This window comes from Gobio gobio (genome assembly GCF_949357685.1).
Source record: "Gobio gobio genome assembly, chromosome: 4".
Taxonomy (NCBI): Eukaryota; Metazoa; Chordata; class Actinopteri; order Cypriniformes; family Gobionidae; genus Gobio; species Gobio gobio.
In genome coordinates this window covers 56,309,138-56,324,635 of record NC_137100.1, presented here as the reverse complement: position 1 = coordinate 56,324,635, position 15,498 = coordinate 56,309,138, and the positions used below count along the sequence as shown (strand labels likewise).

Sequence of the window (15,498 nt, the reverse complement as noted above, 5' to 3'; positions counted from 1 at the left end):
ACCAACGGTGTTACAAAACATTTAAGGGTTAATCTGCTAACTGTGACTGATCTTTTGAATGAACCTAACGAGAATGACAGTAAAAGAGTAAAATAAACCAGTAAGAACCCTATTAGAATGGCTAAATGAAAAGTATACACTGCCATCGACAACTGCCTTATAGTTAAATGGCCCAAATATAAAAACCAGCCAGTCAAGTGTGCCGCACGCGCTCTCTGAGGCTTGAGCACGTGGCTCCCCACTCAGCCGGGCGCTTTAACTGGCGGCAAAAATGAAGAGTTCAGAAAAGGGTGTAAAAACCGGCGATGATCGCTTAAACTGCGACACATACACGCCTGTATTAGCTTTTCCGATTTATGTTGACAAACAAGTGACAGTTTTCCTGGGAAGGGTGAGAGAAACGACACATCAGCAAGGCCCCCCTCTGCATAAAGACAACAACACCCCGGGGTGCGGGTTGCAGCGTTGCCTGACGCGATTTGTTACAACCTAACAAAATAGAATATTTCTCACTCTGAGTGAACCGATTGTTACATTTATAACGCATTCGATACATTGTAACAAAGGGCAGTTCCAACGTTTTCTGGTGTTGTTGTTACTTTGATAGCTCTCATTATCACCCCGTAATACAATCGAAAAAGTTATCAGTAATCGATGTGTATTGTGCTAATCACCTCACATTAGGGATTCAAAAACGTACACAGCAGAATACACATCTTTCCTTCGGGTCAAAACTACGTTTTCTAACTTTTTACCTCAGAGAGAAAAAAAGTTTCCAAATATATAGAAATATAAAATGCAGGAAGGACTTACCAAGCGATGGAAACGTTCTCGTGCGTCTTGTCAAACCCCATTTAGATTCAAATGATGATTTACTTAAAAAAATATTACATGCATGTACAATTACACACGACTGGAATGACTAAAACGCAATTAGTAATTCGTTTAAAAAGCAGTGCAAATGAGGGGGGAGAGGAAAAGTTAATTTGCTGCACGGGTTAAAAAACACTAAACAGTCAGGACATGACATGGCGAATTTCACGACAAGAAAACAAAGTTGCCATTTCATTATGGGACAGACGCTTTAACTTTCTTCTAAGTCTCGTCCATGCACTCTAGGGAAGTTTTAGAGTTAAAAGACGATGAGGAGGAGGAAGGAGAGGCGGCGAGAGACTGAAGTAAATTGCGGAATGGAGTTCAGAGAGTGCCGTGGACCGATGGGGTTAAAATTACGTCATAGCGGCGACTAGATGTCTAGATTTTAACAGAACTTTAAGGAAGGAAACATGTTAAACGTTCACTTCAAGACTGAAGGCTACATCACGTTACCAAACCATCCTTACCACATGGTGACATGTTAATCTCTAGATATTAACACAATACACATTTTAATTACAATATTTCTACAATGTGCCTGGTTTAAGAGATACACGCTGCCAAACATAGGGCGTTTTATGTATTTTTTTTTATTACATAGCACTGTAAACAGTTGTATTTGTCTGAAAAACAGTAAGGAGGAAAGAAAACAACACCAATAGTAGCTAAAAACAAAATTCACATCTTTCCTACTGTGTGTACATTTCATTCAGTTTCCATAAGCAAACCAACAGTCCATAAATCATCATCATCTTAAAATCTCTAGAACTGCACTTTAATTGACAGGATGGATGCAAGAGCTGTGCTTCGAATCCATAATTTTTTAATGCATGTCGCATTCTGGGTAAGACAAACGACACAATCAAGCATCACATACAGCATTACTATGGATTGTTATGGTCAGTTATGCTTTAAATAGGTCGGTTATGGTCAGATATGCAATAAATAGTATAAGAAACCGTTTTCAAAAAACATTCAAACAAAAGAGATTTATACTGTCAAAATAGTACAGTAAACAAATAAAGAAAAGCTTCAGTGTTAAACCATCTGAAATATGGTTTACTTTGCACACAATCATTGGGGACGGAAGCCAAAATCAGTCTGCAATGGTAATATAAGATTATTGTTCTGCAATGCAGAAAGGAGTCACCTATTGCCTCGCTTCTCAGAGGCACAGATCAATACATAACAGTGCAGTTCAATCTCATGAAGACGTAAGACTCAAATGTCAGGATGGAAATGCAGTGAAGCTGCAAATAAAATGGAGGGAAAATAATGTAGTTACTGTCCCTTTAACCTGGGTGTACCTGTAATAGCACATTTGATAGTGTTAATAACAACATTGCCTCTTTGGGAGTCACACGCTCCCATTAATGGCTGACAGTCTTGTACGTTTTCCTGAAAAAAAAAATCCTTAAATGCATTCATGTATTTGCTCAAAACGGTTCCATTTCTTTTCTTCGTCCCCATTTTACCATAAACCCATTGTATTAATTTTGGAATGGAAGCAGAAAGAGGTCGTCTAGGTTCGGACCTGGAATTTGCCAGCCTTGGTCATGTATTTGATGCCTTTGAAAGGTTTGTACTTCTCGCCGTACATGTCCAACCTATTTACTTTCAGACCTGTTGGGTGAGAAAGCGGAAAGCAAGCATGTCAGTTACGTATATGGTACGATAGTGTCTTTGAGGAAAGGTTGCGACTGCTAAAAGAACGGAATCAATGATCAGTCAAGATGAGCTTGAAACGCTCGGTCTTACAGTGCCATGTTACAAGCACAGCTGTTCAAACCATCTGTTTCAGAATCAAAACAGCTCCACCTTCTGGCCAGATAATGCAATTGTCATAAATGTTCTCAATTGCTCGAGGAGTACTTGCATTCATATGCAGAATTGCATGTTATTACATCCCCTGTGGGAGATTAAAGAAACAATTTTCTGCCTGAAGGTCAACTGGGAAAACGTCTCTGTTCATATTTATTTTACCAAAACAAAATCTCCACGGTACCTGAAACAAATCTGATATTTGAATGGACTAATTATATATTTTTCATCCCTGGTGGCAAATTTTGCTGTGCATAGTAAAGTAATACAATAAACATCCTTTGCATATTTTCTTAAAGGGTTAGTTCACCCAAAAATTGTCATTACTCACCTTCATGCTGTTCCAAACCTGTAAGACTTTTGTTCATCTTCGGAACACAAAGTAAGATATTTTTAATGAAATCAGAACGATTTCGGTCTCTCCATTGACAGCTACGCAACTACCACTTTGACGCTTCAAAAGTTCATAAAAAAAGATCGTAAAAACCCATCTATATGAATGGAGCAGTTTCGTCCACATTTTCTGAATAGACTCGAGAACAGACCTCTTGCGGAAGCTCAACCGTGATGCATAACACGAGAATGAACCTCATTGGTTCTTGCTGAAGCTCAAACGTGCTGCGTAACACACGAGAATGAACCTCATTGGTTCTTGCACGTCAAGCAAACATGCTTGAGCTTCCGTTTATCGTAACTGATGTGTGTGCTGATGAATGTTTATATGTGAAAAGCCTAAATTCAATCTGTTCATCATAGTGATTGTGTCTCTGTCATAAAATTTGGACTAAACCACTCAATTCATATGGATTAGTTTTATGGTAGTTGCATAGTTGTCAATAGTGGGACAGAATGATGAACGAAAGTCTACAGGTTTGGAATGAGGTTGTTTTTTATTTTGGATGAACCCTTTAAATGTGTAATCCGTAACTGTTTGAATACAATTAGTGGGGCTGAAATGGTTTCAAAAGTGTATTAAACACATACTTTTTTTGGGTTAATTTTCTATTAACAATCTTGGCGTTGTGTTGGGTCAACACTTGATGTCCTATGTAAAATCTGAAGCAAAATCAGTTAAGAAACCACTGATCTACGGTACCTGAAATGGCCAGCTGCTGAATTTTGAACTGGATGTTTATTGTTGGGTTTTCATCAGGTTTGGAGGCTCCAGCCTGAAGACTCACAGATCCTTTTAAACTGGGCAGTTTCTGGGGGTTTATCTTACCCACATCCCATGACAAAAGCTGCAAATAACAACAATTCATCACAACATTAACATGCAGCTTCTGCCAGTTAAAAAAAAAAAAAAAAAAAAAAAAAAATCACATTAAACTACATAAAAAGACTGATGGACATACCTATAATGACTGCATTATATATTATTGAGCCCATATCTGGTAAATTATGATCTGCTATTAATTGTTGTCACCATTAAACTAATGAATATAAGTTGATCAGGGAGCCCTTCTTAGCCTTTGCATGTGAAAATACAATGCACACTTGATAACATAAAAAACTGTGTGCAAATAAAAAGTTTGTTCTCAGCACCTAAATAACAATGAACACAGAAAACAAATGCTTGTTTACCTTGGTGACAGGGTCAAAAGTGTAAGTGCCCTGTGAGGGGTTGAGGTTGGCGTTGAGGACACCACGGGGCAGCTGACTGCTCACCAGGACTGATTCCACCGCCTTACCCATGGTCTGCTTTGGGCCGAGGGTGAGCTCAAAACGACCTTGAGAACTGCCCTCTCTGAAGCTGATGTTATGCTTTACGTACACTGGGATGGCCACCAGGCTGGAGAATATAGCAGTGAAGTATTTACATCACAGACATAACTGCAAAAATGGCAGCTTATAGCTTTGCCATTACAAAATTAAGTTACATTTTAAAATATATTATAATAGAAGACTTATTTTAAACTGCATGTATATTTCACAATATTTTTTGATCATATGAATGCAGCCTTGGTGAGCGCAAGAAACTTTTTTTAAAAAACATTTTTTTTTAAATTCTTACAAATCCCAAACTTTTTGAACAATAGTGTATATAATATACTACAAACCTATAATTAGAAAGTTACTAACAACAGAATAAAATGACTAATATTAGTAAGGGATTCTTGAGATTTTCCCACTGCTCTGCACAAAAGGGGCTTTCACACCGGGTAGTTATAGGAACTAGCCACCAGGGCCGTCCCCTGAGAAGTAATTTTTCCCCTAGGGCCATTTTTCTGGTTGCATTCGTCTGAAGTGACGCAAGCAGGCCGACGGCGAAGTCATTTAAGCATGGCATTCAACAACTTGAGGACGGAGGACGCAGTGAACAAAGCTGTATTTTTGTTGTGTGTCATGGGTTTCGTGGTTAATGAAGATGGAATGTAGACGTATAAGTTATGCAAAAAAAAAAAAAAGGATGCCGGTGTTTCTTATGGCATGCATTCGGCCAATCAACTTACACTTACGTCACTGTTAGTTCTCATTTGCTGCGTCCCAATTCGCATACTATCCGTATATAAATAGTATTCGAAAAAATAATTAGTATGTCCCAAATCTTAGTATGTTGAAAAAAGTATTCCAAAGATTCCCGGATGGTTTACTATTTCCGGTCAGAATCCGAAGTGCAGATCGATGCGCACTCTAACGGCTGATATTGCCCACAACCCATTGCGAGATGGACGAGGATTCGATTAGAACTACAAACGCGGATAAAAAGTGTTAAAAAAACTACAAACATGACGGTTACGCGAGTCTGACGGTTAAGTGGAGAGGATTAGATAAAGTGGTTTGAGTGAGCAATTATCAGTATTTAACCTGACGAAAAGATATTTATTCAATATTATCCACATTATATTTCTCCTTCAGCAGCATTGAGAACTTTTGTAATGATACGTTTGGCCATTAACTTTGCAAACACATGAGAGGAGTCTCTGCATTAAAGACCCACGAAAGGCAGATCAACGAGTGACTTAGTGCTGGGCAGTATACCGGTTCATACCGAATACCGGTATTTATTTTTGTTATGATATGAATTTTGATGATACCGCAATACCGGTATGTGTTGCATTCGGACGCTCAGAACGCGGCGCAGCGCGTCACTGTTCGAGGGGTCACGTTTCACTGATGCACTGTAGTGAGAGCACAGCTGATATTGCATCACAACCTATGGTAAGTCCGAAATCACCCCCTAAAGCCTCATTCACTATTATTCCCTACGTTATCCACTTATATTGTTCACTTAAAAGAGTGAATGAAAACTAGTGAGTGAATGCGGTCAGCCGTTGTGTGTACATCGGCTGTATACACGTTATTGCGGTGCAATGTGAGATTGAATGAGTGCACTCAACGTCCACTATGGTTTCGGACACCACTACAGATGGCTGTCCCCTCAAATAATGCCCTATTTAAGGTTATAGGGGGCGATTTCGGATTCAGCCCTTGATTACAACTGAGTATTCAAACTACACGCGGGGCGCGCGAGAGAGGTTTCTGCGCGGGGCTGAGATTAACGTTCTCCACATGGATCATATTATAGCACATATAGACCGGAGCGAGCGCATTTAAGTTTTTTATGGACATAAACATAAACCGGCAGCGTGTATGCGCAATTATTTCATAACGTCTTCTTCGAATGAAATGTAACGTTATGCAAAGGACACTGAACTGTCTGATCACGACCGCGATGACACGATGGGTTATTCTGCTACACAGAAGACGATGTAAGTTAATAAATAGGCTGACAATTCAAACAAGAATGGGCAATAATTTTACTTTCTTTCTGTGTTAAACTTACGTGTGCCATTTGTTCAGAGACAGTGCTCTTAAAAGTATTGCAAATATCCTTCGACCTTTTAAATGTTCTTACGCGTTTCTCCCTCGTTTTGTCAGTTGTTGTTATAGGTTAGATTTTTAAAATGCTTAAAGTGCCCTCAACTCTTTTTTTTTTATATCTCCATGGTCATATTTTAATATTCATGTGTCTGTAATGAGTGTGTTGCATGTGTTTTATTGGTTGTTGTCTCCCCGCAGCATCATTTTGTGGGGCTTTGAAAACCTGTAGGCCTGTTAATTCTCTTGTGGAATTTTTCTACAATATTCACTCATCATGACAGTAAAAAAGGGCATTCTAGTCAATCTACTGCAGTATTTCCTCTCTCCATTAGTAGAAAATGTGGTTAACAACTGGTCATGCATATGGGAAAAAAAATACCGCCATATACCGCAAAACCGATATAATTTTGAAAAATACCGTTATATACATTTTTGGTCATACCGCCCAGCACTAGAGTGACTACATTTCTCTCCGATACAGTAGGAAATTAAATTGAAAGTGGGGGATTTGAACTGTGACGATGATTGACAGGGCAGTTTAAACGGTGACGGGACGCACGTAACAGAGTCCGTTAAAGATGACGAAGTAGTATGTCCCAAAGCTTGCATACTCTTCTGCTACACACTCAAAAGTATGTACTTTTTCTTCACAAAAAGAGTACATACTTTTAGGACGTAGTATAAGTAGGCGAATTGGGACGCAGCCATTGTGCTGGGTTAGACCCTACTCTGAAGTAGGAGCTAATTTAGTTCCCCCAAAAGGAGTTCCTATAACTAAAATCGTTCCCAGTTCCTGCGGTGCAAACACGGTAAAAAGCGGGTATTTCCGCCAATAGTTATACGAACTACGAAAACGTTCCTACGGTGCGAAAGCACCAAAAGTGAATATCTAAAGGGGACCATTTTTGTCATGTCCCCACTATGAGTTGCTAATCCTGCCTTTGAAGCTTATACTATGTTGGGAAGTTCTCACTTCTGAGAGCTGACGTGGTAGGACAGGAGGCGGAAGTTGCCATCTGGTGGGATGAAGGAAAGAATTCGCTCGGCTTCCCAGCGCTTGAACCGCACACAGGGGTGGAAGCTGACATCATCCAGGAGTCGAGGGTTCTACAGAATGAAAGATGTCGATTGCAAAGGAATGAAATGGAAAGAAAAAGGAATTTGGTATATGGGTTAGTTAGTATATAGTAATATAAAATAGATTGCAGATTTGAACTTCAAAGTGCACTTGGTCATTTGTCGCTCATTAAATACATAAATCCAAATTCGGAATTTTGAAAGGTGAAGATGACAGCCCAAGATGACTTATTGGCCAATGCAACACAAGCAAAGCATTATGGAGTGCACCTTTAAAGGTATCAAAGTATCTTATGGTAGCCACCATGTAGCCAATTAGCTTTAATTTCTTTTTGTTTTATTAATTTTGTTATGTGCTTCTCTTATTTTATTATAATTTTACAACAATACAACCAATGTTATATAGGATATACTGCCCTACAGTATGTTGGTGGATAAAGTTGGACACTTGTATATCCAACTTTATATAAAGATCTGGGCGATCATATAATTATATTTCGCGATCAAATATACACTTTATAGCCAAAAGTATTGGGACACCCCTCCAAATCATTGAATTTAGTTGTTCCAATCACTTCCATGGCCACAGGTGTATAAAATCAAGCACTAGGCATGCAGACGCTTCTACAAACATTGTGAAAGAATGGGTCGCTCTCAGGAGCTCAGTGAATTCAAGCGTGGTACCGTGATAGGTTGCCACCTGTGCGATAAGTCCATTCATGAAATTTCCTCACTACTAAATATTCCACGGTCAACTATTAGTGGTATTATAACAAAGTGGAAGCAATTGGGAAGAACAGAAACTCAGCCACGAAGTGGTAGGCCACGTAAAATCACAGAGCGGGGTCAGCGCATGCTGAGGAGCACAGTGAGCAGAAGTCACCAACTTTCAGTAAATAGCTACAGACCTCTAAACTTCGTGTGGCCTTCAGATAAGCTCAAGAACAGTGCGTAGAGAGCATCATGGAATGGGTTTCCATGGTCGAGCAGCTGCATCCAAGCCTTACACCACCAAGTGCAATGCAAAGCGTCGGATGCAGTGGTGTAAAGAACGCCGCCACTGGACTCTAGAGCAGTGGAGATGTGTTCTCTGGAGTGACGAGTCACGCTTCTCTGTCTGGCAATCCGATGGACGAGTCTGGGTTTGGCGGTTGCCAGGAGAACGGTACTTGCCTGACTGCATTGTGCCAAGTGTAAAGTTTGGTGGAGGGGGGTTGGTTTATGGTGTGAGGTTGTTTTTCAGGGCTTGGGCTTGACCCCTTAGTTCCAGTAAAAGGAACTCTTAATTCTTCAGCAAAAGACATTTTGGACAATTTCATGCTCCCAACTTTATGTAAACAGTTTGGGAATGGCCCCTTCCTGTTCCAACATGACTGCGCACCAGTGCACAAAGCAAAGTCTTTGGTGTAGAGGAACTTGACTGGCCTGCACAGAGTCCTGACCTCAACCCGATAGAACACCTTTGGGATGAATTAGAGCAGAGACTGTGAGCCAGGCCTTCTCGTCCAACATCAGTGCCTGACCTCACAAATGCGCTTCTAGAAGAAGTTGTCAAAATTTCCCATAAACACACTCCTAAACCTTGTGGAAAACCTTCCTAGAAGAGTTGAAGCTGTTATAGCTGCAAAGGGTGGGCCAACTCCATATTAAGCCCCACGGATTAAGAATGGGATGTTCATGTACATTTAAAGGCTTTTGGCAAATTAGTGGAAGTCAAGCAGTTGAAATTTGCTATACAGCAGCAGTTCTCAACTGGTTCGGCCATGGAACCCACATTTTCCCATGGTTATTAACCACGGTCATTTAAAAATACACAAAATAACACAAAGTTAAAATAAAGTGGCATTTTGGGGTTATGGAAACAACAGTTACCATGGTAAAAACACTAACATGAACAATTAATGAAACATGGAAACTGCTCCTGATGAATAGAATGAACATCATACATGCATATAAATCCTTCCCAGACAACACACAAAGTACCCGTTACGTAATTTATTGGTACTTTTTGATCATTTCATGACTTACTAATTGACAACATAACTGCAACGTTGAATGTTTTTGCGCGCTGTTTATAACGAAGTGATATACAGCGCGCACCTCCACATTTGTGCATGCAATTGAGCACAGGATAGGACAGGGCAGGAAAGTTTGTTTTCTGAGGTGAGACATTGTATTCAATGTCATTACAAAGCTGGGAAGAGCCAGAATATTATTTAATATAGCTCTGATTTTGTTCAGCTGAATGTCATATACACCTTAAGATGGCTTGAGGGTGAGTACATTTATGGGATAATTTAGATTTTTGGGTAAATTATTCCTTTAATAACTTGAAAACACTGGGGTATTGGTTGTTCAGGACTTGAAAGGCCCCGTTTATACCTGGTATTAAGATACATTTTGGTCAATGGGATCACAAGTGGACAATGGTAAATACAGGTGTAAACAGGGTCTAAAACTTTTTGAGCTCGTCCAAAAACAGTCGAAAACACTTTCCGGTCAAGTGTAACGCTCATGTGGTCGAATATGTTCGAACAGCCGCAAAAGACCACCTACTGACAATGTATAAACATTATGGGAAGCGCGCTAGCCAGACGGGGTTTAAACTTAGAGGACCCAAGTTTGGTTTGAAGAAGAAAAATGTACCAAGCACGATGTTCTCTCACCATTCCTAATTTCTATGGTCTTGCAGCTGTCAGAGCAGAAACGAAAGCTGCTGCTCTCCATATGTTTTTCTGTCGCCCATTGAAATAAGACCCTCCCCTCGATGAAATCAGGACAGTGGTTCAAAGTGGACAAAAAGACAAATTAAAACACTAGGTGTTTCTCTCTCGTCTACTTGTGATCGAATTGACCAAAACACATCTTGATACCAGGTGTAAACAGGGCCAAAACGTTCAGCAAATTTATTTTGAAAAGATGTCCAGATTTACCATAAATGACAAGGTGAGATCAGGCATTCCTGTAAGTTTCACACAGGCGTCTATCACTCCCTGGATCTCTGCTGTGATAGTGGAACCTTTAAGGGAAATATATTTATTCATAAATGATTTACTGATTCATAGGTTAAGAGATCGGACAGCAATGTCATCTGCATTTTAAGGTTGTATCTACTGTAAGAGATACCACCAAATAAGATCACCTACCTGATTTGTCAATGATCGCATCGATTTCTTCCACCACGTCAAAATAAGCTTCGTTGTTGGTATATTTGACACCTGTGCGCCGCCATGGTACCACTGACAGCTGACCTGTCGGAAGCTGCTCGCCAACATTAGTACTTCCTGTGCACAGATCACAAACAGAAGACTTTAATATTACAGATTCACGAGCCAAGAGACATTTAACACACCACAAAATCGCACGGAATACCTGTGATGGTGTTCACCACTGTGCGCAGGATGGTTGGAGGTTTAATGAGCTCTTTTAGGATGTTTGATTCGGTGGCCAGAGGGAAGCCATTATCCAACATCTCCTCCAGCAGCTCATAGACCACAACAACATTGTCTTTAATAGCTGCCTCTGTGCACACCCCAAAATAGTCCTAAAGGGAAAAATAAAACTCGTTAATTGAATGTTTTCAGAAGTAATGGTTTGAAATGGTAGCACTTTAAAGTAATGCTTTATATTAAATTCAGTAATGCGTTAATATATTTTATAAACAGATCAGTAGCTCATGTAACGTACCATGGTAATCCATTCATATTCTTTAAAGTACCTTTGAATACCATGCACATACTATGGTTCTTATAAAATGTACTGTGTAAATACCATGTTCTATGAATATAGTACTCATTTAGTATATGTTCTGTACTTATGATAACATGTTATATCAGTATTTTTTTGTTTGTGGTATAGGAAGATCATTCTGCTTAACTAATTCATATTTTGTGGCTAATATGTTATCAAAGTACCATGTTTTTTGGGCATGATATCATGGTAATATGATACAATTTTGGACATGTACACTACTAGGGCTGTGCGATATTGAAGGAAAATGCAATATGCAATACTTTGTTAAATAATGCGATATTCGATACGATATTGCTTTAAGTGTGTAAAATCTATTTAAATTATATTTAAGAAAATTATTTAAAAACTGAGAATGATACCACTTATGCATTTCACATTCTTTCTGGGAAAAGAAAGCATCGCTACAACTTCTGAAAGTGACCAGCAGAGTTTTAGCAAAAATTAAATGTCACAAATCTGACAATATAATTTTAACATCAATGTAAACAAACAAAAAATGTAATGCCAATATTTAAATACCACAAACTCTTTGCTTGACTTGGTAACATATAGTTATATCAACCTAACACTTAACATCAAGAACATCCAGGTAAACAAAGACACCTGAACTAGGGGTGGACGATTATTTTTGTTATTTTAATTTATTGTTGTTATTAAAAATAAGAACTAAAAACAGTAGTGTTCACATGAATTAAATATACACTGATACATAATAAAGCTACAAAGGTTATTCAGCCAAGAGCACTGAGTGACTCTCTCTTGTTCATTTGTTGTTTGACAGACAGCGGCAGGTTTACTGTATTAGCAGGCTGTCACTTTAAGACCTAATGCACGGATCCTATTGACACGCATTCGGTTTCTTTCCCAAACTGATATCGTTCACTTAAAGCGTAACCGACTGTGTTTACATGAATACTCATCAAGACAACCATTTTGACATAACGGTGTGTGTATTTGACAGTTCGCGTTAAGGCACGAAACAGAACTGAAGGGATCACACGCTTTCAGAGAGGCGGCTTGTGCGTACGTTTCGGTGTGTGTGTCAGACAGCAGACAGCGCAAGATGTTTTTCGCAAGTTATTGTGTTTAATTAGCCTGACGTCGTCATACTCAATTCTAGTCAGAATATGAGTCTGATTCTGCTCCGTTGGGCTGTGATTATGGGGCGTGTTTCAACCGAACCAGGAAAGATCTCAATTGGATAGACCTACAACCAATCAGAGCAACGGAGCGACGCACAACGTTAGTTGTCAAATGTCAACAGAACTCAACTGCACTGTGTTGCCATGTCCGCGGGTTGAAGCGACCCCAATTATGTGATATACAAACCCAGGAATGCGATTTTTAGCTGCCAGCCCTGCCAAAATAACACATATTTTACCCCCCAAATGCCTTTTTTTCCAGGAGAACCCCCATGGAAAGCTATTGGGCTTGTTTTTGGCTAGTTTTGAGGAACGTTAGCAATTGGGCGGGTTTTGTTGTAAAACTTGGCAACCCTGTCTGCACGCACTCTGGAATAAGTAGCCTAACGTTAGAAGAACAAGATTAGTGTACGATCTTTGCCGGTGTTGTAAAAAAAATAATTTAAGGATACACAGAGTACTTACCAACACGATCATCATTTCTGAGAGAAATAGTAAAGGTGAATGCACATACAACAAGTTCTCCGTTTAGGATTAGAACAAACTCAACCCAAGCGGCTTTTGATGACGTGGATGATTACGTTACTGTTTATCATCTGTCCATCATCGTCTAAAGCCCGCCCTGACAATTTCATTGGTCCGAACAGTTTCTGTTTGGGCATAATTACTTCTCTACCGATCAAGTCCAGACCGAACTGCCCGAGTAAAAATGTTGTGGGCGGGGCTAAGTTCGGCTGGCATCCAGGCTAGTGTTTAATAACTCTTTTTAACGTCAATCAAGTCACATAAGTAACAGTCATGTGCGCAGTATATTCTCTGCTATATGTCTCGACCTAAAACGAACACTTTTCACAATGTTGAAGTAGCCTATTCAAATCATTCAGATATTGCGTGCCGTTGCGATATGCATATTGCGATATGTACATTTACGATATTTTGATCATTTCGATATATTGTGCAGCCCTATACACTACTGTCTCAAAAGTAAATTGGGGTCAATCATATTTTATTTTTTTGAAAGAATAGAGTAATTTTATTCAGCAAGGATGCCTAGTGACAGTAAAGACCTTTATAATGATACAAAAATCTATTTCAAATAAACGCTGTTCTTCAGAACTTTCTACTCATCAAAGAATCCTGAACTATCACATTCCCACAGAAATATTAAGCAGCACAACTGTTTTTAACATCGATAGCAATAAGAAATGTTTCTTGAGCAGGAAATCGGCATTTTAAAATGATTTCTGAAGGATTGTGACACTGAAGACTGGGGTAATGATGCTGAAAATTCAGCTTAGCCATCACAGGAATAAAACCCAAAATTTTGAACGATAGTGTTCCATGGCATGGTGGTATTCTTAAAGTAACTTGGAGTATATTGAAAAATACAGTAACACTTTACAGTGTCATTATTACATATGTTACATGTACTTGCCATAGTAATAACAGAAAATTCATAAATGTATAATTACATGCAATTAACCGTCAACAAAATCCTAATCCTATCCGAAGTTTATAGTAAGCATGTTGTTAATTACTGTTACTGAGTACACTGTAACAATTACACCTTAAAATAAAGTGTAACCAAAAAATACCATAGCACACAAATATGGTAATAATTTCGTTAGTAAGTACAATTATCAAAGTACTATGGTATACACTGTACCACGGTGCTGCCACAACACTGCTTTGTTTTATTCATGAAGCTTTCAGAATATTCCTGTTAACATTTTTATTAGAATTATTTTAGACAACAGTGGCTGCTAATACCAAGGTATTTATCAAAGTACTGCAGTACTGGCATATAATACTATTCCAATAACAGTACTATGGTACCACCACAGTATTTTTTGAGAAGCTCATGTACCACACCATGATATTACATGTTTTGTACTATGGCAATAACCTGATATTTTAGACATTTACCAAAGTAATGATTCAATTACCTTGGAGTACACTTGGGCTGAAAAGTACCATGGCATATTTCAAAGTACCACAGTAAAACCATCCAATACCATATCAGATAATACAGCCACAGTATACTTGTGTACTATGGTATATATCAATGCACAATGGCATCTGACACTATCAGTATACCATGGTAAGTTAGAAGAATAAAATCATGCAAACCTGAAATGTGTCCACCACACGATGGAGGAACTCGATGACAAACAGCGGAGGCACCTCGCTCTGTATGACGGCCACGAAGTAGATGCGATGGCGGAGCACGTTAATGAGGTAGTGATGCGGGGTCGGGATCACCGGAGGCACGTTCTCCGGTTCCGTGGCCCGTTCCAGGGCCTCGAAAAAGTAATCGCAAACGGATCGGCTGACCACACTCTTCCAGTGCTTCTCCAGGAAGATGTCCCCCGATGCGTTAACCAGGAAAAGACTGTGGATCATCGTGACAGCTGGAAAGACAAAACAAGGGACAAAATGTCAAACGCAAAATTACAAAATATGTCTATGACAGGCATGATGATTAATGCAGATCTGAAGCCCTACATGGTCTTTAGTCGTTCAGGCAATAACAGAAGAGTAAACCTGCCAGCATCTTCATGGTAACTGATAGGCCTCTGAGCTCATTTGTTATTCTACATCCCTATCTGGTTACCGGAGAGAAGAATATTTCTTTTAAAGCAGCCAGCTCGGGTGAACCAGAACCAGACCGGAACGGGTTCATCATCCTCGTATCTAACGTGTGCGTTAATATTTCCTCCTCCCCTCTCTCGCATCACAGGACTGTCTTGTGACAAGCTACGGATTAAAAAGGTTTATTCATTCCACGTTTTTACCAGTCGTTTCCTTTTCTTTGGGTGTAAATGCTCATACTGTAAATATGAAATACTACTCACGATTTCTGGATTTTATCACTGCCACTTCACGGGATTTTTAATAAAGCACAACCAGAAATGTCGCTTCCTTCTCCGTTATTTTGAGACAAGAAAATATATGATTGTCATTCGCTCTGACCAATGGTGGGCTACGTATAGCACGTGTGCCC

General features: G+C 39.4%; 1 protein-coding gene across 3 annotated transcripts; it reads right to left on the bottom strand.

Annotated features, from left to right (window-relative positions):
- Positions 1-1,421: 1,421 nt before the first annotated feature.
- Positions 1,422-15,455, bottom strand: ap3m2 (adaptor related protein complex 3 subunit mu 2). Of its 3 annotated transcripts, none has more exons than XM_079814081.1 (10): positions 15,350-15,446; positions 15,000-15,251; positions 14,625-14,905; positions 10,972-11,143; positions 10,746-10,883; positions 10,533-10,618; positions 7,496-7,629; positions 4,282-4,489; positions 3,794-3,938; positions 1,422-2,499 (listed from the first exon to the last, which is right to left on the bottom strand). In XM_079814081.1, the coding sequence occupies exons 3-10, from the start codon at positions 14,895-14,897 to the stop codon at positions 2,399-2,401; spliced, it is 1,257 nt and encodes a 418-aa protein (XP_079670207.1). In that variant the 5' UTR covers positions 14,898-14,905; positions 15,000-15,251; positions 15,350-15,446; the 3' UTR covers positions 1,422-2,398. The 3 variants fall into 3 exon arrangements, with proteins under 3 accessions (XP_079670207.1, XP_079670206.1, XP_079670205.1); XM_079814079.1 differs by having other exon boundaries at positions 1,472-2,499; positions 15,109-15,251; positions 15,350-15,436; XM_079814080.1 differs by lacking the exon at positions 15,000-15,251 and having other exon boundaries at positions 1,445-2,499; positions 15,350-15,455.
- Between the last annotated feature and the right edge of the window lie 43 nt (positions 15,456-15,498).

What these genes read in the sequence shown, in the direction of transcription:
- ap3m2 (XM_079814079.1), bottom strand. Translation starts at nt 15,229, where the DNA reads ATGCGAGAGAGGGGAGGAGGAAATATTAACGCACACGTTAGATACGAG. An exon ending in ATCTCACCTTGTCATTTATG is followed by an intron (nt 7,630 to 10,532) that starts GTAAATCTGGAC and finishes TTCATTCTGTAG; the next exon opens with AACCCTCGACTCCTGGATGA. An exon ending in TCAGCAGCTGGCCATTTCAG is followed by an intron (nt 2,500 to 3,793) that starts GTACCGTAGATC and finishes CTCACCCAACAG; the next exon opens with GTCTGAAAGTAAATAGGTTG.